Raw genomic sequence first — 23,711 nt, forward strand, 5'->3', positions numbered from 1 at the left:
TACAACTACATGCATGTACTATTGCTGTGATTTATTACTGTTACTGAAGGTCCGCGGCTCCGAACCGTAGTAAAGGGACCTCTGGCTAATACGGTGGGTTCTGTGTCGGGCTGGTAGCTGAAAAATAGCTTTACTTTGTTGTCTGGGTCAACTTTGCTAGCGAGAGACAGAGAGAGGCTTTGAAAGGCTGCTCCAACGGAACTTATCGTTTTTGGAGGAAAACACGAACACGGTGTACAGTCGAGTCTTAATAGCTTACTTACAACTGGGCTCGTCAGGCACTCTTCTTGGCTGCAGTGGTTATTATTATATTTACATGCTTCCAGCTCCAGTTTTTGCTTGATGACAGCTCGTACTTTTTCCTTTTCTCCCTCCCTCGCTCACAGACACATAACGTGTATGGCAGTCCATTCTCCCTGCAGCACGGACTACACTGCCTATGATGCTACATTCTTTAGAGCTATACCGGTAGCATTCTACCTATTAGCTTAGCACAACATTGTTGTTGTGCTAAGCTAATAGGCAGAATGCTACCGGTATAAAAAACAAAAAGGCCTCTCTCACCCAGGAAACACGCAGAGAGAGAGCGTCACCCTGTAACCATGGCAACCGTAACGCTGCCACCTGGAACAACAGAACGTAGCTGTCAAACAAAACCCAAACAGTCCTGACCCGCCACAATATGAAACAGGGAAGTACCGCCGTGTAATCCATTTATTTCAACAAAGTAACTGTATTCTAAATACCACCTTTTTAAACGGTAACTGTAACGGAATACAGTTACTCATATTTTGTATTTTAAATACGTAACGGCGGTACATGTATTCCGTTACTCCCCAACACTGGCAGTAGGTAAGCATGGAAGGTAAGAATATGACATGAATAGATCATTTTTGCGTTGTGATGCAAAGATCTCAAGAACTGAGGGTACACAAAGGATAAACAACAGTTACAAATGCTGTATCAAACTAAAGAAAACACAACCTTTATAAAACAGAACAAAACCCAGTCCAGTCCACTCCCTGGATATTTTCTCTTTTTCAGACTATTTTCCACAAACTTTAGAAATAGTTGTTTGGAAAGATCTGATGTTGAACTGCTGAAATAGATCAGCAGTATCTGAATTACTCACAGTAGCCCATCTTTGACCAACATCTATGCCATGTCCAAAATCATTAAAATCGTTTTTTCCACGTTCTGATTCTTGGTCTGAACTACAGATGGTAAAAAATAAACACAAACAAAAAAACCTTGTCAAAACTAAACAAAACATCATATCAACCCCCCCAAACAAACAAACAAAAAAATGACATAATTAAATAAAAGTATCACATGTATGTGGCTTACAAAACCACACACAGATTAGTTATGTTCTCTTCTTTGTATTTCCAAACTGCATGTTTAATGTTCAATGTAAAAACAGAAAACTACTACTGTTTAGCCAACATAACACCACTGGGGGTAAGAAGTTTGGAAGAGGTTACTGGAATACAAACTTCACTAAATCAAATAAGAACATTGGCTTAAAGCATCTTGGAATGGCACCACACACTGGGAAGAAAGTACACGCAAGATACAGGCAATCTTAACAAAATCAGTAACACCAGAAAATAATGAAGAGCAGGGTAAAACTTTAATGTCCTCAAGTAGTCCAAAGCACAGAGTTAGGTTTTACACATACATATGGTGCATTGTATAATGCACCCTGGACACTGGACTGTCGGAAACTGCTGATTTGGGAAATCAGCAGTACACTCCCTGATTTGGCTGAGCATCCAAAATTATGGATTGCGTGCTTGAAAGGACACTCACTTCAGACTGATGCTGAATGCCACAAAGGGGGACATCACTAATCTTACTTTAACAGTTTTTTCTAGTTTGGACATTTAAAATTTTTGTGATAAAAATAACTTTTGGGCTTTGTAATTTCGCAGAATGAATTTGCAGCATTTTTTCCCACTAAAGCTCAATTTTTCACTAATAAACTGGTCAGAGGGCCTGGTGGCACCAGTGTCCGGCAGCCTCGCCTCTGTCAGTGCGCCCCAGAGTGGCTGAAGCTACAATGTAGCTTGCCATCACCAGTGTGTGAATGTGTGTGTGAATGGGTGGATGACTGGATGTGTAAAGCGCTTTGGGGTCCTTAGGGACTAGTAAAGCGCTATACAAATACAGGCCATTTACCATTTAAACTGACCAATCACACCACAGTATTTGGCAATAAGCGCGCTTGTAGCTCAAAACGTGCACTGGTACTGACTATACAATGACATGAAAATAGAAGAACAATTATTTTACCACAGACACACAGCTAGACAGTGCCGTGGGTCAACTGGGTCCCTGAAATAATTTCTCTGCCTCCTCAGATGTGGTCTCAGCTCTGCCAACAAGAGCTCAAACTGCCCCACTGACATCCCAAAATATGTACATAAGTGAGCATGATCCAGCTTCAACTACTGAACCATATAATTCTCTTGAGATTTGGATGAACCCAGAATCTGTTTCTTTCTCTTCTTGTTTGAAAACATCAGGACCAGCTGAGGTCGACTTCTTTTTCCCCCTAGTGTGTAGTGACAAATACTTTGCAAAGCGCAATACTTTTGGTGTGTATATAAATGAAACAAGTTTGGATTTGAACATTTTTGGATATTGCGTCATTTGTTTATAGCCTACTCTGTGTGCAAAGACCTTAAGACTACCAAACCAGCAAATCATAGAAAATGAAAGCACTCAACAGACTCAACAAAAGAAAACACTGACGTGTCATGTCTACATTAAATCTTCCCATCTTTCTTAAAATTAAAATGCCTTTATTTGCCTTTTTTACACAGCACGTGCATTTCAGTAAAAATGTAACTTCTCACAAGAACCAGATATTTACAGTATAATGCTGCACTACACCCACTGGCTCACCTTTAATCAGACATGGTGCACGGACAGGGGGACGGGGCCTCCTCCGAAAATCAATCAACATGAAGCATGAAAAGCCCCCAGGTTGGAAAGTTGGACATTCTATAATTAGGCAAGACAAACACATTTGAATTTATTCTTTACACTACTGCTCTTGCATTCTTCTGTTTTGGTGTCACTACCACCTCATGCAGACATTTGCAGAAGAGTCCCAAGCCTAACAGCACCGTCGTGCCTACGTGACCTGAATACGCTCTGATGCTTGGGTCTGACGGTCTCATGCTGACCTATGAGCAAGTGTTTCTCACCACCCAGAGTGACACAGTGACAAAGTCTGGTGGCAAATCAACAAGCCAAGTTGTAGCTGCGCTGTGAGTTGCGCTGCTTATCTCCTGCAGATGACAGACGTGCAGTGCAGCGAACAATCAGTTCAAAGAAGCCTAATAATTGAGGACGGAGCAGTTATCTGAGAGACTGTTTTGTGTGTCTTGTCAGTATGAGCTAGACAGTCCGGCCTTCTGAAAGGCCAGACAATTTGCGCTCCAAATGTCATGTTGCGAGAAGGCAAACATGGCCTGGTGGAAGAAGGCCAGGGAGAGACAAAGGCTCAGGTTAAAGACGTGCCAGACAATTATTCTTCTAAAAAAACCCACTGAGAGTACACAAAATATTAGCTGCTGTACGTTGTGTTACTACAATATGTAAAAGCTAAGTAGTATTCTCCTGCAAAATATTAATCACTGATTAAAAAACTGTTTTTGCTTTTCTTGTTTTGCTTTTTTCCCCCTGCAGCGTGGAGGAAATTGGATTTTGCCCTCTGGCACAGCAGCAGGATCAGATTGTGACTGCAGTACCGTGGATCTTATCTTAGCTGCAGCATTGGTCCAAAACATATTGCTGGCCTTCTCTCAGTGGAAATAGGCTTCAACTGGGTTTTACTGTTGACAGCACAAAGGTAGGCAAAACACACACACAAGCAAACACATACAAACTACCTCCTATATCCTTCTTTTCTCTTTTTGTGTCCTCACGTATATTACGCTTTTCCACACAAATGTGCTCACACGGGTTGTGCATATGGTGTGTGTGAGGGGTTGATATATAAATCTAAAGGATGCCAACTCTCACATGACCCAGAAAGTGCCTATTGCAATGAAGATGCTCTTAAATCAACATGCAGTCATTGGAGGTGGTAATAAATCAAGTGCTCACCAGTACACACACACACACACACACACTCCTCAACAAATCTTTACACTGAAACAGACCATATGTATCATTCTTTAGACATAATATGAATAAATGAGCATATCAGCACATTATGCCTTTGATATGATGTCACTTTCATTGTTACTGTAGTGAGACAATAAACCTAGACTCATGCTGTTCTTACGTTAAACTCAATTTTCCATGCTCGTATATTTCTGTAATGATATTCATAATGTTCTTGGCAGTTTAAACCCAGAGTTGACCTTACATCTGTCGGGACTGTGGAGATTTGTTTTAGAGACAACTCAGCTGCCTCTGGGTAAAAATAATTGAACCTACTACAGTGAAATGTTGATCTCCACAGTCACAGAGGAGAGTCAGCAGAGTAGCCAGTTCACCCATTAGCTAAAACACAGCTGAGCCAGCCTGTCAGAAATCCCTTAACACCTCCCTCCCCTCACTCTCACCTCCCTGTTTCCGTGCTTTGTTCAACATTTTTCCTCCTCCCTCATCTCTCTCTCCTCCCCATGCTTAAAGAACACGCTGTGTTCAACTGACTCCTTTGTGCTGTAGCACTGTTAGCTTGTTAGCTTGTTTGTTTAGCTCATCATCACTGTGCTCCCATGGGCTACATGGAGTTTATCTCTCTGCCATCCTGCCAGTTAACTGCCACGAAGCCCAAACAAAGAAATAAAGTCCGTTTTCTAAGGAGCTAAAACGCAGTATTACGGCTTCAGTGCAAAATTACAGCGTCATTTTCAGAAGGTTTTCAAAAGCACTTCAAATAGAAGAGAAAGACGTTCAAGATGTTTTCTTTTCTCAGATACGGCTTTAACAGAGGAGATACACATTCCAGTCACAGATCATTTCGACAAAACACACAAAAGGCTCCTTTTTCATGTAAAAGGATGCAAGTGCATTCATGCGTTTTTGTCATTTGGTGACCAGGCGTACATGCCCAAACTTGATTTAGCATTCAAAAAGATTGACAAAGTAGCAGGAGCAGCAAGAATATACTGTTAGCAAGGTGGCAGCACAAGGCTGAGTTAGAACATGCCTGATTAAGAGGCAGTCACATCCTGAGGCACTGCAACGTTTGTTTGAAATGTAAAAATCAAGTGAAAATCAAGTGAAATCGAATCAAAGCCACATCAACGGTCCAAATTACTTGCACTATAAACTCTGAATTTGAAAGCTGTAACACTGTGTGGAGGATTGAAGCCATCTACATATTTTGCCAGAGCGACATCAAAAAGTAAATGGAAAATGATAATAACACGTTCCGCAAACAGCAGCAGATTAAACTGCAAAAACGAACTACTCATCCAGGACAGGATATGCTACTTGCATTAGAAAAAAAATATTGAGGATGCTTTGAACAACAATCTGCCAGAATGAAGCATTTCTGAAAAAGGCTATAGACATTTTGGACAAGGCTATGTTTGTTTTTAAAAATCTAAATTTTGTGCAATTTCTTTATAATGGAGGTTATGCCACACAGAAACAAAGGCACAATTGCACTCCAAAAATAGCTTTTCTTTTTGTGACAACAGAAACCTCTGAGAAGCCCCTCACCTTTGAGACTCACTAAATAGCTAAATTTCTTTCAGCTTAGTAATTGCACAAAATGTAAAAATCTCAGTGAGTTCACTTGAATCCTGTCAAAGGACTAACTGGCTAACTCCCTGTACGATTACGTGGCTCAGTTGCACCAGAATACATGAGCTCAGTACACTAGAGGTCAGGTGTTGGGAATCAGCAAATCATGATACTGAGCTATCAAGATGTACAACCGACAGCGTATTCAGTCATTATTGCACCTCTAATAACAACAAATAAAGCGACTGTCTGCCAGGAGAGACATTGCCATTGTAATAGTTACTCTGAGCACAAGAAGCTTCATCCTGATGCCATCTGGCTACACCTAATCATTGCCGGCAACACCCATTTATCTGCTTTTCCTGAGCATCACAGCCCTTAATGCACATTTCAACTCCAGACACTTCTGGACTCATTACCAGGCGTTAAGGTGTCACAGAGACAAAGGGGGTAAAAAAAATGCTGTGGCCCAGAAGACTGTGACCTGTAAAATTGACATAATCTGCTGCCTTTGAGAAGCAGGTAATGACCTCTCATCGCAGAGTGACACACTCTCCATCTTCATTTCACACTCTCTCAGAGAAGCAGAGATGGCCTTTGCATTTCCTTAACAGTGTCTGAAGTCTTTCGTAACCCAGGCTGCAAATGTTGTGCATCTCCTGTCGCTCGAACTAGACTGGGAAAAGCAAGGAGATGCAAGAAGGTAATGCATTCTTCGGTCTTTGCAGGCTAATGGGTAACAACTTTATGCTACCCATTCAGAAATGTTGCCGTTTCCTCCCTTACATGCACCTCTATCTATTTTGCATCACTGTGTACTAACAATGCTTTTCCACGGGTTAATACTCGGGTAAATGAGGAAGGACAGGGCCACAGTAAAATGCTGCTAAACCAGCCATGCAAGGTAATTCGTCTTGCCTCAGAAGTGTCTGCTGCTGCAGCTCCCTGCTCTTTAATTCATTCAAATGAATTTTGTTTTAATTGTCTAATCCTCGGCGCTCACTAACTCCATTAGTGAGGAAAGAGAGAAGGAGATAGAGAGACATACGGAGAGAAGAGTGCAGGGAGAGAGATGCAAATAGAGGAAAAAGAGAGCAAGAAGACACAGAGACAGACAGAGATTGGAGGAGATTCGCTGTGTGTATCTGCATGTGTAGGTGTGTGTGTCTGCATGCTTCTATGAATTATTAATCCCTTACTCATGATTACACAACAATTACTCTCCAGACCTAAAACTTTAACCACACTTATAAAAGATGGAGCCTTGTTTTCTATCTATAACACGCAGGTCTGGCAGTCCCAAAGGTGTGTTAATGCAAACTATGAGAGGCTAATGGGAACAAGTCCTGATGGAATATACAAGGATAGTGAAAGAGCAACTGATGGAAAGACACGGCTATATTTAACATGAGGAAGGCAGCATGACCGGGATGACTCCAGGCTAACGGAGGTGCTGGATGAGTTGTATGCCAGTGATTTTGTTTACTTAAGGTAAGAGCGTGACATGCACAAAGTGTTGTCTTGCATATTTGAGTGGCCTGAAACAGAAAGCAAAAAAAAAAGAGAAGGCTTTCTTTAGCTCTCAATAGTACTACCTGTCAGTTTTATTTGGTCTGATAAAGAAAGATGAAACAATCAAAGGCATACAAATCTTTGGCTTTTTATGCTGATAAGCTTGCAGGCAAGGCACTAAGAGGACATGGAATAATTACGGAAATTACGGCTTTCTTTATATACAGCTGCTTCAGACCAACTGTCTTTCTATATCATTAATTTTGTTGTAGATTTCATTTTACATCGATGGCTGTTTTGCCCACTAATCTACAGACAGTACTCCACAAAACAGAAAAATGTGATTTACAAGTACTGAGACCCATTGCTCTGGCACTCCAAATGGATACCAAGTAAATCGTTTTGCGCCATTATTCTTAATATGTTTCTTATTTCTCCTTCAAGTGTGGCCAAATTAAAAGACTGGACATTGTTACTCATGGCTAATGCCTATAGATTAAGTATAAGTAGTTTGGTCCCACAATTTACACAACTTTGTCACTGCTGTGATAAAAATGTTGCAAAGAACACATGAGGGGGGAAAAGGGAAGAATAACTTCTTGGAGTTCGATAGTTCGGAGGAGCACAGTGGATAGGATTACAGTACTGTAGGCTTGTCAACACCATCTGGAGGGGGATTTCTATCTTTTAATTGATCTATTGAATTTTTTTAATTGACCTTTCTTAGTGTGTGTTTAGTGCATACCTAATTTATTTACTGCTCTCCACTAGTGTAGAGCATGCACTGTATGTTCAAGGCTTTAAGGTGAGGAAACAAAGCTCACACAATGAAGTGATTTCACTGAGTTTTAAATTGAATTGAAAAGGCATCTGTGCTCATCCCACTCTATGCATTAGAGTGCAGAAAGTGACCCTTTCTGCACCCAAATGGATTAATACTTAATTTTTAAGTATGTATTGCAAGCTGAGTCTTATAAAGACAATTATACAGTACAAGGAGCTCAATATTGGACATACAATCCTCAGAGTCTTGTATAGGACAGGACAACGTTTTTTCCTTTTGAAGCTTCTTAATTGCAAATGTGATGATTTTTAAGTGAAAAATATTTCGAGTTGAGTAATTAAAATATACGATTGTTGCCACTTGGCAAAATAGTCTGCAACTACAACACAAATATAACAGCAGAACAACTAGAGAAGGTAACGATGGGAGCTTTAGTTGCCTTTCCTGACAAGCTGATCTTAAGCCATAATATTTTTTCCCAGTCCACACATCATACGTTGAATTCCCGATTAAGTAAGGAGAGGTAACCATGATTTCATTTTTGGCTCAGTCTGGGACTGTAGATAACTTTAGATGAGGTAGGACAGCGTTAATCCTTATTTAGAAAAACTGTGATTATTTAACAATGTTGTAAAACTTGAAATGCTCTGACTTTAAACGCAAAGTCACAGAGCTCACACTCATATGTCACAGACCTCTGAGAAGACAAAAGTTCAGATCACAGTTTAGAAATGAACTTTCACAGACTATGACATGCTCTTTTGCTAAAGCTTACATATAAATTTACAGTTCTCTGTAACAGAACAAAGATATTGACTTTCAAGCTGAGGAAATGAGGGGTGATAAGACCAAGCACAGTAGGTCTTCTTTATTTATACTGTCAAGAATAGTGTGCATAAGGCTGTTATATTTAGGACATTTATACCCCTAGATAATATATTACACCATTAAACGCACTAGGAATTTAAGTTTAAATAATAGGTCTTCTCTTCTCAGTATACCAAACCAAGAGTGCAATATTTACTTGTCTATAGCTGTAGTTGGATATTCTGTAGTAAATGTGCTCACTCTTACCTATTTAACTATATAAAGCTGTCACATACTGTCACATCATCTTTATTTTAGCAAAGAAATTGCCATCCAAGAGCTGCTATTTTATATTTGTCAGAATATAAGACTCACAATCCTGTCCAGCGTGGGAGTGAGCATGCGGCACCCTACATTTGGTTGTTACATAATATGATCTGTTTCCTGGGCCGGTGGCTAAAATTCACACTGAATTAACTATTGCTTACAGTGGGGGCTAAAAACCTTCACAGCCGCTTTCTCTTCTTCAGTACTGTGACCCTGCTTTTGATTTTGCTTTTCTTTCTTTTTTTTAAAAAAAAAATTAGGCAGGAATATCCATGCAGATCCCTTAAATCACCTTCCCACCTTTGAGTGGATGCTCTCTTGTGCAGTATAATGAGAAAAGCATCCGTATGTAGAAAATTCAAACTGGAGTCATGCCAAAGGTTTCCCGAGGGGAACAAAGGGCCGGGATGCTGAGCTCCACTGGCTGGAGGTTTATGACTGAGCAACACTTCTTCATTCAGCCTGCTGTTTGGGATAGTTTTACACTACAGGTTACACCACAGGTTACAGTCTCTCCAGTCTGTTCATAGCTGAGCTGTTGTTCCAACTTGCTGCATTTAAGGGAACACCCTAAAATTTGGGCTAAGCTATCATATATAACTTTAGCTGGAAACTGCCAGTAACCTGTCTTTTTTAATGGTAACAATAAGGGCAGCACTTTGAAATAACCCTTACCAACACTTTGCAGTCAACAGGGAACAGTCTGTTCTGAGTTATAAGACATGGAAAATGCTGTCCAAGCTGACTTTGCTGTACTCCAAGAGGGTTGTCTAGTGAGAATCAGTCCCTTAATGTTCATTATCTTGGAAGAAACTCATCAGCACAATAATGCAAGAGTCTATTTCAAGGCCCCATGTAAACTGCAGAAAAAAAATGAGCACACTAATCATCAGCAGAGCCTTCCAGGATGAAGGATGTGCTGTATGTTTGGGAGGTGGAATTAAAGTTCAAAGCAGAAATAAATGTATTTATGGTTACTTGTTATACGATCAGAATTCTCTTACAAATAAAAACCCTAAAAGGAAATGTGGCCAACGGGAAATGGCTGAGAACAGGATGTGGGTGTGCTGAGCGGGATGCATTTTTAGAAATGTGACGCTAAGCCCAGGTTTTAAAAAAAAAAAAAGTGTGAAAATTAAAAGACTATTTGGCATTCTATTGACATAAAGACAAATTACTTAATTGATATTGGAACAAAAGCACTGTTGATGTGCACTGTTTAGACTGACACTAAATGTCTCAATTTGAGAAAAAACACTAAAAAAATACTGTCTAGTCCACTCAGAAGTTCTCTTACAAAGCAAGACACATTATTGCAGTAATGACATCAAATGGATGTGAACAGACAGCCGCACAATGTCTGCAACACAATTACCAGTTACTCATTATTTAAACATAACTCTTAATGTGTACATTTGGTCTCATTTGTTGCACAGTGGATTTAATTATCTAACTCCCATAGCCTCTCTTGCTAGCAGTGTCACCATTACCCACGTGTATTGCTGCCCATAGTGTTGATAATTTAGGTCAGTAAGAACAAATGGCCTCCAGAGTTAGAGGTCAATTGTCTGTGACAATTTCTTTTTTGATTTTTTATGGGGGTCCTCAGAGAAGAATTGAAAGGTGTCCTGTTCCTGCAGACTCACGCGTCATATGGACTATCATCTACAGGCTGATGTATCTGTCAATGAATAGTATTTTTATGAATGATTAGCAGCCCCTCTTTTGTTTTGGTGCGCTTTTGTGTGTGCACAAGCGTGTGCACATTTGTAAAGTATGCCTGTGATTTTTATTATAATAAATATAATAATTTTGATTATTACATTTTGTTTTTCTTTCACCATTAACCTGTATTTTGTTGTACACAAATTTACCTTGCTGGAAAACCAAGAAGGACGTCCTTCACCCAAAAACAAAGTCCAGCACATGCTGTTGTTACATCACTGATTTACCTTTATTTTGGAACTTTTTTTCAATCAATACAAGTTATCGAGAAAAGACCGACAGCTCGCTTTTTACTGTAACTTGTAAATTTTCATTCTTTTGTAAAGCAACGCGCTTTAACCTCATACACAGTTAGTTCTTCTACCATCATATGGCTGAAAAAGAGGAGCAAACATGATATTTATGGAACAATTCCTCTTGAGGATCAATCTAAATTGGTGCAGCAATTCAGAAAGCCTTCTTCTACTCCTACAGCTGTATTCTGCAATACTCTGGCATTTTAAAAATGCTATATTAAGCTATTGTTAAACTCAGAAGACTGAAGACAGCCTTCTGAACTATTGATGGCAAAGACTTAAAAGGGAAGAAGCTTCCAAACACCCAATGAAAGCATTCAACGAGACCACTCTGCAAGCCTTGCCTTTTACTTGGGGTTATAATGCATGGCACAGCAAAGCAGTGACCATCTCCACAGAAAGACATCATAAGGACATGAAGCACTTAGCTATTAGAAGTCTAGTGCTGAAAATCCAAAATAAATAACCCTGCAAAAAATAGAAATCCTATTTGTATGAGGAACAGCATTTCCGCAGCAACAACCTCGGGCCACCCTGGCACTCAATATCCACAGAACCACAGCCAAACTCCTTGGGAAGGCTCTCATGCAACTTTTAAATGAAATAAATAAATAAACAGCCCTTTTTTTGTGTTTTTCATTTTCCATTCGAGGTGCAAAAAGAACTAAAGAAGGACATGTGAGATCATGCTGTGGCTGAGAGGTGGCAGGCAGCATCCAATTCCTTTTAGGGTTTAACTAAAAGCTCTGGCAATCTGTGGCATGCATCAGCAGCAACAAAATGACGGCAGAGATGACGGTGAGATTAACGTTACTTCCTAAAAATGTCCTTCTTTTCTAGGACGAGATGTATAAAAGGAAGAAAATGAGGGAAAGGAGCTCTTCCTGGTGGGTCTGTTGTTATTTTCTTAGCAGTCCCCATCTGTCGCATGTGTTCACAAGAATGAATTACAGCCAATTAGGATGACGGTGCTGTACCAACTGAGCAAAGGGTAAACACAGTTTGTGCAGCAGACACGCGGTTAGTGATCCGTTTCATTGTGTTTGGTAGATGATGCTGAGGCTTCTTTTTATATGTGACTTGATGCCTTAAATTTGAAAACCTAAATGAAGATGGAAGATATGCACAGAAACTGTTCCTATGGATTTCACACTGCGTATACTTGCCACTATAGTCAATCTGCAAAAATATTTCCAATGCAACTTGTACAACAGACACAAAGAATAAATAAATAACAAAAAAATTGTCATTTCCATCTGCAGTAATTTATATTTGACAGTATTGCTCTGTTTTAGGGGCTTTCTTCACTAGGGTACCATATTGCAGGAAGAAGAGAAGAAAGATCTGAGCACAGAACGGAGCCAGCATAATTGACAACAGACGTGACAGTGATTTAGTCAGAAGGAGCTTGAAATGATACGCTTGGGTAGAGGTAGGGGTCTGCAGATGTACAGCAACCATGGACAAACTAAATCAACCTGTAAATAGTGATTTAGCCCCTAAAATATGGGATTCTGCAGCTGGATGTGTAAAAGTCCTTCAGCTGCATCCATCAGTTTATGGAAGTTGGTGTTGAGACCTGCTGGGAGTAGCAAACGTCAAGGTTAAAATTTAGGTTCAAACCGTTTAAAATGTTTTAAACTTAAGGTTCAAGGTTTCTTTATTTTATACGCGTAGGTAAATTTGCTTTACAGAGAAATGATAGCATTTGGCATCCCTTTACAAAACACACACACGCACCTATTTAAACTCGCCGACACATATTTGGTAATTAGATAAGATGAATCAAATCAAAAAACAGTTCTTATTAAGTTTAGTGACGGCAGCAGGAACAAAGCTGTTTTTTATAACACTTTGTTCTGCATCTTGGAACTAGAAACCTCCATCCCGAGGAAGAAGCTGAAATCGACCCCGTTGAGGATGGGAACCATAATTAAGAATGAATAAACCTTTGTACCTGTTTAGACTACAGGGAGGCTAAACAGGACTGTGACTCACCTATCAGATGACTGGACCATCCCAGTATCTGATTTCGTGAGTTTTTCTCTGTGATAGAGGTCTGACTGAACCACGTCACTAAACAAAAAGATAAAACAGACAAACGGTCAGTGTGGGAAAGAACAAGTTTCCTAAGGCAGTAAATGAGCTGGTGACCCTTTGTAGACCGATTTGCAATTCTCATCAAAATTCAGTTTTTCATTGATTATGGTTGCAATATATTTATATGATTGCCCTTGCTCTATTTTCTGACCTTTAATTAAAGTGACTTCATGCACATTCTATTGATTTCTAATATTAGCTTCCAACACTAAACATGAAATAAGCCAAGTTACATAATTAATATTGAAAATCATTTTTCTGTAATTGTAAACTTATCCATACAGCATGGTGTTTTTTTAAACTTTATAGTTCCATTAGTGTGATACTCCAACAAATAACTCGACAAATACACTAACAAAAAAAATGTTTTTTTGTTAGTGTAAGTTTGTTAGTATATTTATATGATCACACATCATCAGATTTGACTTGTGTATTAAAGTGATGAAACATTTGATCTCTCTATGTAAAAGAGTCTCTTTAAATGTTTATCTGATGAATAGCTGGCCATGAAATGGACAAAAGAAAAAAAAAATCCCTCTGAAATTAAGAGAAGATTGAAACTACAAAGCAAATGCAGGAATAAAGTTTGCTGGAGTAAATGTATGTAGCTACTTTGCAGTGCTGTTCATTAAATTTGAAAGAAAAATGGTCCATTTAAGTCCCTTTAATGTTTAGGAAGACAAGTAAAGAACTTTTAATTGAAAGTTGTTTTCCTCACAGACACACAGAGTGTCTATCTGTCTTTAGACGGGAATGTCTCAGTGCTTAGCAGCAGAGCTCAATCTGGTCACTGGAGGCCGAGTGAGGCAGTGATGCAGTAAATACTTCTCTATGTGTGTGTGTGTGTGTGCGTGTGGGTGGGTGGGTTGATCATCCCCAGGCCTGGTTCAGGTAATGTAGCGGAGAGGAGGGTAAGTCACCCTGACACACACGTGTGGATCACAGAGGCTGGCAGGCCGCGGGGTATGGTTTGTGTGTGAATGTGTGTACTTCGGTGTCGGTGTGCAAGTCAGTGAGTTCGCGGGCGTCTCTGTGATTTATGTACTTGTCTATCTGCCCATCCAAAAACGCTGAAAACTGTTTAGAGAGCGGACGGGTAAAAATGTCACAGGTTTAGTTTTCACAATGAGATAATGACTGAAATACTATCTGAACACTGTGAGTAGCACTGCTAACTGAACAGCTAAATTTGCTTACATGCGGAGACTGTTACTGACTGGATGATCTGATATCGTCGTGTTGGTGTTGTTCCCAGATCATCATGAAAATGTTGTTCCAGGTTCAACATTGCAAGTGACCAATCACATTATTGTAACGTTATTCTTTTGCGCACCAACCCATTCGTGCATTTATGAAATTCCAATGTTGCAAGGACAATATCAATTCTGCTTAGCGTTTATTAAAGGGTTAGGGTTAGGGTCAGGGTTAGGGTCCGTTGATCGGCGGACAAAGGCGGTTTCTCGCAGCTTAAGTACAGTTTTTTGTTTTACGCCGGTTTTTCCCGAAGTCGCAAAAGTATGACATCACAACATTCTGATTGGTCACTTGCAATGTTGATCCTGGAACAACCTTTAGTATGATGATCTGGGAACAACACCAACACGAGGACATCAGATCGTGTGTTACTGACTGATTCAGAGGCAGCAAGCTGCCCGTTCCCACTAGTTATGCTTCCTGTCACTCGGACGTCTTGTTTTTTCAGCATTGATGGGACAGTCATTCGTTTAGGACATCATTTACAATTGATTTATATTAACAGAGGTAGTTTATCCAGAAACTGTAGTATGTTGCTCGTCTTAAGTGGCTGGCCTTGTGTTAATCATATAACTTTGAATGACAGAGTTACTAAAAACCAAAACCAAAAATTCTGTAATTACCACCTGCTTTTACTCTAGATCGGAGTCACTTTGTCAACTTATCAATCAACCTCTGGCTAAACAAATATCAGTAAACTGTGAGAAATCACAGTTTCCAAGAGATTTATTGCTTGTTTTGTCTGAATGTCTGAACCCAAAACATTCATTTTGGAGGCAGTTCAAAAAATCAATACGATCACACAAGCTTTAGAAAAGAGCAAATAATCTCATGCAACCAAAATAAAATATCTCTCATAGTCGACCAAGTCCAGCTCTTTTGACTGCTGTGATCTCTGTGTGTCATGTTCAGGCACGGCTGAGAATTTGAGGATAACTAGCATCTGGTGTGATCACTAACTGTGCCCAAGCGCTGGACGCTTTCTTAACACCAGCAGCATGACCGTAAATCACTGATAAATGCATTTGTAAAATAGGCTAAAATTAAATATACACACGAAGTCTTCAGTCCAGTTGTTGTTAGGAATATGCATGACTAGTCGACTGAATGCATTATTAATATAAATAACTCATGAAAGAATACAGTTACGTTGAAACCAAGCACACCATTGTTTTTCTTGTGACATTACCAATAAGTTTGATGTGTCACATGGCCCTCTTCCTATTGAAAAAACAAAAGTTGTATCCAAGATGGCCGACTTCTAAATGGCCACCATGGTCACCACCCATCTTGAGGAGTTTGCCCACATATACTAATGTGCCACAAACAGGACTTTAATATCACCAACCATTCCCATTTTATTACGGTGTATCCATATAAATGGCCCACCCTGTACAACCACATACATGTTCTCTGGATGCTGTTGCTAATGTTAGGAAAACTCTGCAAACTAATCTGACACCGTGTGCATTTGCAACATTATAAACAGTCGAAAGTGCAGCACATTCTTACATCATTTAAAACATCACTGACAGTTTTATATAGTTCATAAAATACACACAAATATTAATTTGATTGCATTTTATGTTTAATTTCATCTATTTAAAGTCTCAGTTTTAAAAGATTTCGGAGGGTTTTTTGTCCTTTAGACAAGTCGACTAGTCTCATTTTTTCTCTTGTTTAAGCAACTAGCAAATTAGTTGCCAGGAACATACGTTGTCATCACGATAAAGTGTGGGTGTAAGAGAGAAAGGAAGGAGTTAACACGCTCCTTAAAACAGAAAGAAGAGCAGCAGAGGTGTGCAAACTGAAACATTAAGCTCACCATGACAGCATGCCAGCGGGGGAGTGAATTGGCGGGTCAGTCATGCTGATGTATGGTGTGACCTGGAATTCATCCAGTTTGTGGAGGTCAAATTAACACCATGATTTTTTTAGAATATGCACGCTTCACAGATTCAGAAAAAGCATCTCCTGACAGCCAACATCAGCAACATCCCATCCCTGACCACCCACACCACTGATCATTTTGATGTCTCGATATAACAGCTGACAGTCACAATTCACACAACTATAGTTACATATTCAAGTCTCGTTTTAGTATCTAAACCAAGTGGCATCTTCCATAGCTGGAGGCTGAAGCCAGTGGTTGATGATTGCAATGATTGACAGCCATGATTGATGGTTAGCTTGCCTGCTGCTCTCCCGAGCCTCTGTCTTGAACCTTTGCAGCTTCTGTGAAAGGAATAGACAGTGACTTTCCCCACACACGTAGCTCCACTGTGTTTGTGGTTAGGGAGTTACATTAATAAGACTCTAACAGGATGCTGTCACTGTATAGTAAATTTAATTTACCTTCCTTGTTAGCGCCATTTATGCCACACCTATGTGAAGGCAATCGTGGCTCGAGTAATAGATCTAGCTGTCCACTAATTGCAGGATGTTCAATCCCTGCTCAAGCTCCAGCCTCACTATGTGCTGAAATGCACTTAGCCAAGAAACGGAAACCGAAGTTGCTCCTGATCACTTCAATCTAAGATGGTGCTGCCAATACGCTGCAACTCTGGGTGTCAAACCAGGTCCAGTGCAAACTAAAGGTTGTTATTTACATAGAAATTGCAAAAGCCAACTTCTCAATGTTTCCGATGACCACGACAAGGGGCCAGAGCAGTGTGAATTCATAGCTTCAAGGTTACTTTGTTGAATTATGGACAGAGAAAAGTCTACAAGTTCAGCAACATAAACTAGTACTGGTGCACGTACCTATAGTGCTTTAAAGCTGCTGTGTTTCTCAAACTTCTTTGTTTTTTACTAAATGTGCAATATGAAGAATCTGAATATTGTATTTTTTTTATTCAAAAGGTAAACTTTCAGATATAGTCTATTCCTCAAATATAAAGGCAAATATTTTTGCTTTGGATTATAGCTAATACAAATGTAAAGTTCAGTATCTCTGATTATTAGGATATTTCAAAAAGGATTTGCAGCATAGAAACTCTAGCTTCTTAAAAGTATTCATTTCACATAGTTAATACTAGATTGGGGCTTCTTTACTGGCAGTTACTGCATCAGTTTTGTGGCACGAAGGCAATCACATTCTGATACTCCTGAGGTGTTGAAGCCCAGGTTGTGTTCATAGTGGTGTTTTGGATCAGGTGTGTCTCATCTTTGTTTTGACAATAGCCCATAGATTCTCTGTAGGGTTAAGGCCAGACGAGTTGCCTGGCCAGTCATGCACAGTAATGATATAGTGAGCAAACCATTAGGTAGTAGTTTTGGCGCGGTGGGCAGGTGCTAAGTCCTGCTGGAAAAGTAAATCTGCATGAAGCATCCAAATCTGCCTCTCCTGTGAGATGGCTCTGTTGACTCTGGGCTCAATAAAACACAGCGGACCCACCAACAACAACACCAGCAGATGGCACCTCAAATTCAGACTGGACCTTAAGCACCTTGGATTGTGTATCTCTTCACTCTTCCTTCAGACTCTATTTATATCTTGGATATAATTTATGTCTAATTAATGTAGAATAACTGAAGTCTACATGCTTCAATTAAATTACAATAATAATAATAACAATAATAATGAAGCTTTTCCTAAAATTTAAGTATACTATATGCTCTAGTATGTTAAGTGTTAAATTGAGATGCCTAATATCAAATGGACCTAATTGCTAAAAATAAAAGTTACTGTACAATAAAAACTAAGCATAAAGTGACTGTGTTGTATTAGACATTTTGAACCTGTAAGGTGAAACAGGAAAAAAAAGATGGTTGTGAGCAGTAAACAAAACGAAAATCACTTTGTTCTGTCAATATGACAAATAACAAAAAGGTGTATATAAAGCTATGTGAGTGCACTGTAGGTGATAAACTAAAAATAGCAGACTGAACAAGTTTCTCATAGTTTATTAAGAAACATTAATCTCTGCAGTGCTGATGTATAAACACCTCACTCATCATTTGTCACTTTCCGTTGACATGTTTGTTCCTTCACTGTATATTTCCAATCAAAACTCTGTAGTGAAATGCGGCCAGAAATAGTGCCTGTATCATTTGCTCATTGTGTAAACACATAGCAACTGCCAGCAGCTATTGTGGATGAGCTCGGATATGTGCAGCAGAATGAGGCATCGATTCCCAAAGTCCGCCGGGACCCTGGGAATTGGCTTGAAACTATTTGATTTAGAAAATTCAAAACTGGATATGTTACTCTATTGTAATGACGACAGAAAATCTGAGTGAGAACACAAGAAGGAGCATATGAAGGCTATTGACATGGATTTTTAGAATTTTTAACCTTGTTAACGAATCCCCAACCCGGGTTTAACTACTGGGATCAATGTTAGATGCAAAAATGTTTTTACTTGAGTTTAATTTGCAAAGTTTCATGGTTCTGCAGCCAGTTTAACAGAGCCAGTCTACTGCGCTCCTCCTTTACGACTCACAAGGTTTTATTGAAAAGATAGGGAAGGTGACAAAATGATATACATTTTGTTGTATATTGGCTGCATTTCCAGCAGCAGGGGTGGGGTAATTCCCCCCAGAACATAAGAAAAGATGACAGGGGAGCTCAATACTTATTACTGACATGCTGAGTGTCTTTTTCTAAAGAAGCATTATTGATTCCCTGCTGACAAAAATCTGCGTGAAAGACACTTCAAAGCCCACTGGTGTGAGTCACAATCTGAAAGATGAGCCTGATGCTTAGGCTGCAAGATGTTTTAGCTGGGAGGTGAGTTGACAACATATTGATTAAAGCAACAGGTTATCTACAGTATGAGAAGATATGCACACACACAGACAAACACACACGTACAAACGTGTGTAAAGTATCTTTCATATAACCACGATTACAACCACATAAACCAAACAGCTGTGTATCAGTCAGAGCTGTAAATGCATGGCAGCCAGGGGACTGATCTGGCGTTAAACCTTGACATACCAGCAAATCAACTGACTGCAGTTCACACACACACACACACACACACACACACACACACACACACACACACACACACACACACACACACACACACACACACACACACACACACACACACACACACACACACACACACACACCAAACAAATAAAAAGGAAAAAGATAAACTTTTTTATTGGATGCCCAGAAACGGTCAGTGATCAAACTCCAACTACCAAAAGAGCCACAGTGATTTAGTGGAGCTAAAAACCATTATGGCTCCATCTAAAGGTAATGACTTCTTCAAGCCTTCCAGCTGATTCTTCAGAACAAGTGTGGGAGGGGAAAATACACACAATGTGGTCACATCAGGGGCTTTAGTACAGAACAGCATGACGTCTTGAAAGAGTCCACACTGACATCACCTATCTTTAAGTCGTACACTATAGTAGTATCTCTTATTTCCACTGAACTACATCAACGTTGCGTATATATATATATATATATGTTGGAGTTATAGTGAATGCTCAAATTAACCGTGGAAAAAAATGCAGATGGCAAAAAGCTTTTTTTCTCTGCTATTTGCGCTGCACTGCTGTTTTATCAAAAGCTTTTTTTCCCACAGATATTTCATCGGTTTTTTCTCACTTCCTGACTGTAACAAAATAAATATGCACAATTTTGCTATTGCATTCACACTCGTGACCTTGAAGGTTTTCGGGGCTGAAGCACATCATCAAACTCACCTGCTGAACCCTGAAGTCCTCATCAATACACTGCATAGTTAAATGAGAGACACTCGGCTGGCATTGCCATGTCACTTGTAATGTTTTTGAGCTTTTGTCAGTTTTACAGCTTTGTTAGTCCTCTTTCTGTGGTGTGTTGATGACTGGGAATCTCCATTATGGCTCCAATATGCTGACAAGGCAACAGAATCCTGAATCATCTACAAATGGCACTGTGGAAAAGCAGACAGTGGGTTGGGCACTGGGTTGTCTCTAGACATTTTCTCTTATCCCTGCAGTATTGGCTGCAAAGCTGGTTACTACTGTTTCATTGCACGCCTGCTGTGTTTTCAGATATCTTACATAAATACACATATTTCCACAATACTGCTCCTTGTCCACCTACCTGCCCAGCCAGGTAGCCAGTTAATGTTTTAAAGTGAACCGAAAGTAAATATAAGAACAAACAAATGAGCACGGTACAGCACAGTACCAGATACAGGAACTGAGATCTACACATCCTTACATGGTGCTGACATTTATGCAAGAGACTAGTATATTTCAGCAATGCTAATGGTTCAACTTGGTGATTTGCTCAAGCTTCAAAGTGCTCATTTTTCCCGCACTATTACAGTCATTTATAAAACTATTTGTTATCTTGAATGAGGCAGCTAAACTTAAATTACTCTAGGAAATATTCTGACAAGAGAAAAATCTATGAGAAATGCTTTTCAAGTGTCTGAACAGAAATTGTTGAGAAATGTGTCTTGGAGCAAAGTGGGGAATCTTAACATACGGCATGAAGCAATAAGTGTTGATGGAGAATTGCATGGCACTTAGTGATTTAAAGAAAAAAAAAACAAACCCCGAGCTGAAGTGTGTACCTTCCCATCAAGAATTACCTTTCCGCTTCTCCTTGGAAAGGACTAAAACTGAATTTGAGCAACCTTTTGCACAGAGTTGAGCATCGAGACACAGTAACCTCTAAGTGTTGACAACAATGTGAAGCACTGCCTCTGCTTTCAATAGATAGTAGGTATAAAATAAAGGTAACATTGTAAACCAGATCTCTGGCAGTGAGTTCTCCACTCAGATTTATATTGATTTTCTGATGCTGTATATATTAAGTTGTGAATCAAATAAAAAAATGACAATAGCAACTCATAGTTGGGGGCGTAAATAAATATCACACAGGTCTGCTGGGTGTAAAATACATTTCCACCTACTGAATAAAGATATGAGAAAGTTATAGTAAAGCAGAAGCTTCTTTAACAAGCAGCTGTAGCATCAATGAAATCTTATCTCGTATAGACAAATGCAGAAGATCCAACTGCTGTTATGCTACATAAAAAAAAACCAATTGCTTTTGCTTTTATTCCATAAACCTATTTGTTAGGAAAGCTAAAAATAAAAATAAAAAGTCCCTATGACATTACAAACATGTCTATAAAGCCTCATTAACTCTGAGACTCATCCTTGATTAGAGCCAGCTTTAGGCCAGTGCAATAATTGGCATCCTCCAAATAATTGCAGCAGAGAGTTCTTTACCGAGGTAGGTAACGAACTCTAATCCTGTAAAGTGCTTAATTAAAAGGTGGAAGTGGCTAATGCTACTTACACTATACACTGTACTTACAGTGCATATGAAGAACATGCATGGTCTGAGGTGCGGGTCATGATCGTATGTAATTAGAAAGTATTTGCATTAAAGAAGGAAAAGTGCTAGAAGCTGACAGAAACGAAAAAAACCTGGATATGGAATCTGCACACCTTGTCATAAAGTGACTCAGGAATTGTGTCTGTTCTGAGTCATCCACAAAAATCACCCACCACAAACCACCAAACACATGCAAATGCTCAGCCCATAAACTGGTCAGGAGATGTGGTTGGCTCCTGGGCAGGTCAACGCTTGAACCTGGACCAGCGGGACCTGAGCCACTGCCGCCCCCTCCTCTCCTCTCCGAACTGCTCTATACGCCTAGATCATCACTAAGGCGCCTTTTTTCCTCTTCTACGACGCCAACGCTGAAGAGATAAGCAAACCTGGAGCTGAACCAAAGTGAAAGCTCAGCATGCACAAAAGCCACATTAATCCTATTGAATTCCTCATCATGATCGACAGCCCCAAGTCCATTAATTAATTCATGATCCCTTCTGTGATCGCCCTACATAGCATGCAGCGAATATACAGACGGGTCTCAAATTATGGGGAAAAACTCAAATGCTTGAGCCCTGTGGTGGTTTCCATGGGGGCATTTTGGTTGCATGCCTTGGGCCCACTTGTCTTGTTAGAAGGAAGGGTCTTTACAAAGTTGTTCAGGGTGATGAAACATTTCTATTCTAATGGGAGAGGTCTTTTCCAGGATGACAATGCTGTTGATGAAAATGATGTGACTCATACGCTGTAGCATTCCCTGACACGAGACCTCAACCCAGTTGAACTCCTGTGGGAGATTCTGGCCCATGTGTTAGATGGCTCTCTCCACTACTGTCATCAAAACACCAAATAAGAGGATATCCTTTCAGAAGAATTATGTTCAGTCCCTCCAGTATAGTCCTGAAGGCTCAATCAGGAGAAGCACTGAAGCTGTTCTAGCAGCACTTTATTAAGACGATTCATGTTTGTTTTTTTAATTTTTCACCTATTTGTATAAGTATCACGATGGCAAGTGTACTCTCCTCTAGCACAGATATTGATTTGTCTTTATGCGCAGACATTTACAGATAGCACCCAGTTACATGTTGCATACAGCAACACAAAACAGTCACAAAGACAATTTATATCCGATTCCAAAGGGACAAAAAAGCATTATTATTCTAATTGAGTTCTCTTGAGGATATGACTAAAGAGCAGCAGTGGTTCAGTAAACATGCAGTAAAAAGTAGGACTTCTACAGTAGCCGCACATGTACTTTTTTCTAGCGAACAAACGTACTGAAGAGAAGATTAGCTGGAGGAATGGATTCTGCACAATGATGCAACTGCCAGAAAGGCGAAAAACAAAGCTAACTGTCTGCCTGACGATCTGCTCGTCTCACTATCTGTGTAGACTTACCTTTCATACCGAATTTGGAGCGCCGGCCGTATTTGTTGATGAGAACAAAAAGGACTAGGAGGAGGACGCAAGCAAAGCCCGCCAAACCCACAGCAATGGAAACCTGCAGAAATGAGATGCTGTGTCAGATTCACGCAGCCATCAGAGGAATGTGTTCACATCATAATCCCTTCCAAATTTCTGATCACCTTAAGCAGAGTTTAAGGGACTAGATTTTGACAACCGCTTTCTTGTAGATTACACCAGTGTGGAAGAAAGTTAAAATCTGTCCTGTTTGTGATGTGTTCTGGTTGACAGAATGTAATTTAAATACGATTCTCATCTACAGCCAGACTTACTGTATGATGCGACTCTAAGTGACTGCTGCTGCTTTGGAAAATCCTGCTTATCCTTCTCATCAAAACCTGTTATTTTTGATTTAAACTGAATAAACCAGGATGTTTAAAAATACAGCACACAACTTCTTTTTATGGGTTTATCGTCACCTACA

General features: G+C 39.7%; 1 protein-coding gene, 1 long non-coding RNA gene and 1 pseudogene across 4 annotated transcripts in view; 1 reads left to right on the forward strand and 2 right to left on the reverse strand.

Moving 5' to 3' along the window:
• ntrk3b (neurotrophic tyrosine kinase, receptor, type 3b) overlaps positions 1-23,711 on the reverse strand; it is a 246,509-nt gene that overhangs the window by 86,664 nt on the left and 136,134 nt on the right. For both annotated transcript variants that reach the window (XM_085135813.1, XM_085135735.1), the window contains one exon: positions 23,222-23,324. In XM_085135813.1, coding sequence (XP_084991939.1) covers positions 23,222-23,324 — 103 coding nt within the window. The remainder of the gene's footprint in view (positions 1-23,221; positions 23,325-23,711) is intronic.
• Positions 1-23,711, reverse strand: part of LOC146526115 (uncharacterized) — a 152,491-nt pseudogene that overhangs the window by 62,766 nt on the left and 66,014 nt on the right. The window lies entirely within an intron of this gene.
• Positions 547-9,387, forward strand: LOC146526117 (uncharacterized). The gene is made up of 2 exons (XR_014869949.1): positions 547-6,418; positions 7,004-9,387. It is a non-coding gene; the product is annotated as an uncharacterized LOC146526117 (long non-coding RNA).

Source organism: Neolamprologus multifasciatus, chromosome 1, assembly GCF_963576455.1.
Source record: "Neolamprologus multifasciatus chromosome 1, fNeoMul1.2, whole genome shotgun sequence".
NCBI lineage: Eukaryota > Metazoa > Chordata > Actinopteri > Cichliformes > Cichlidae > Neolamprologus > Neolamprologus multifasciatus.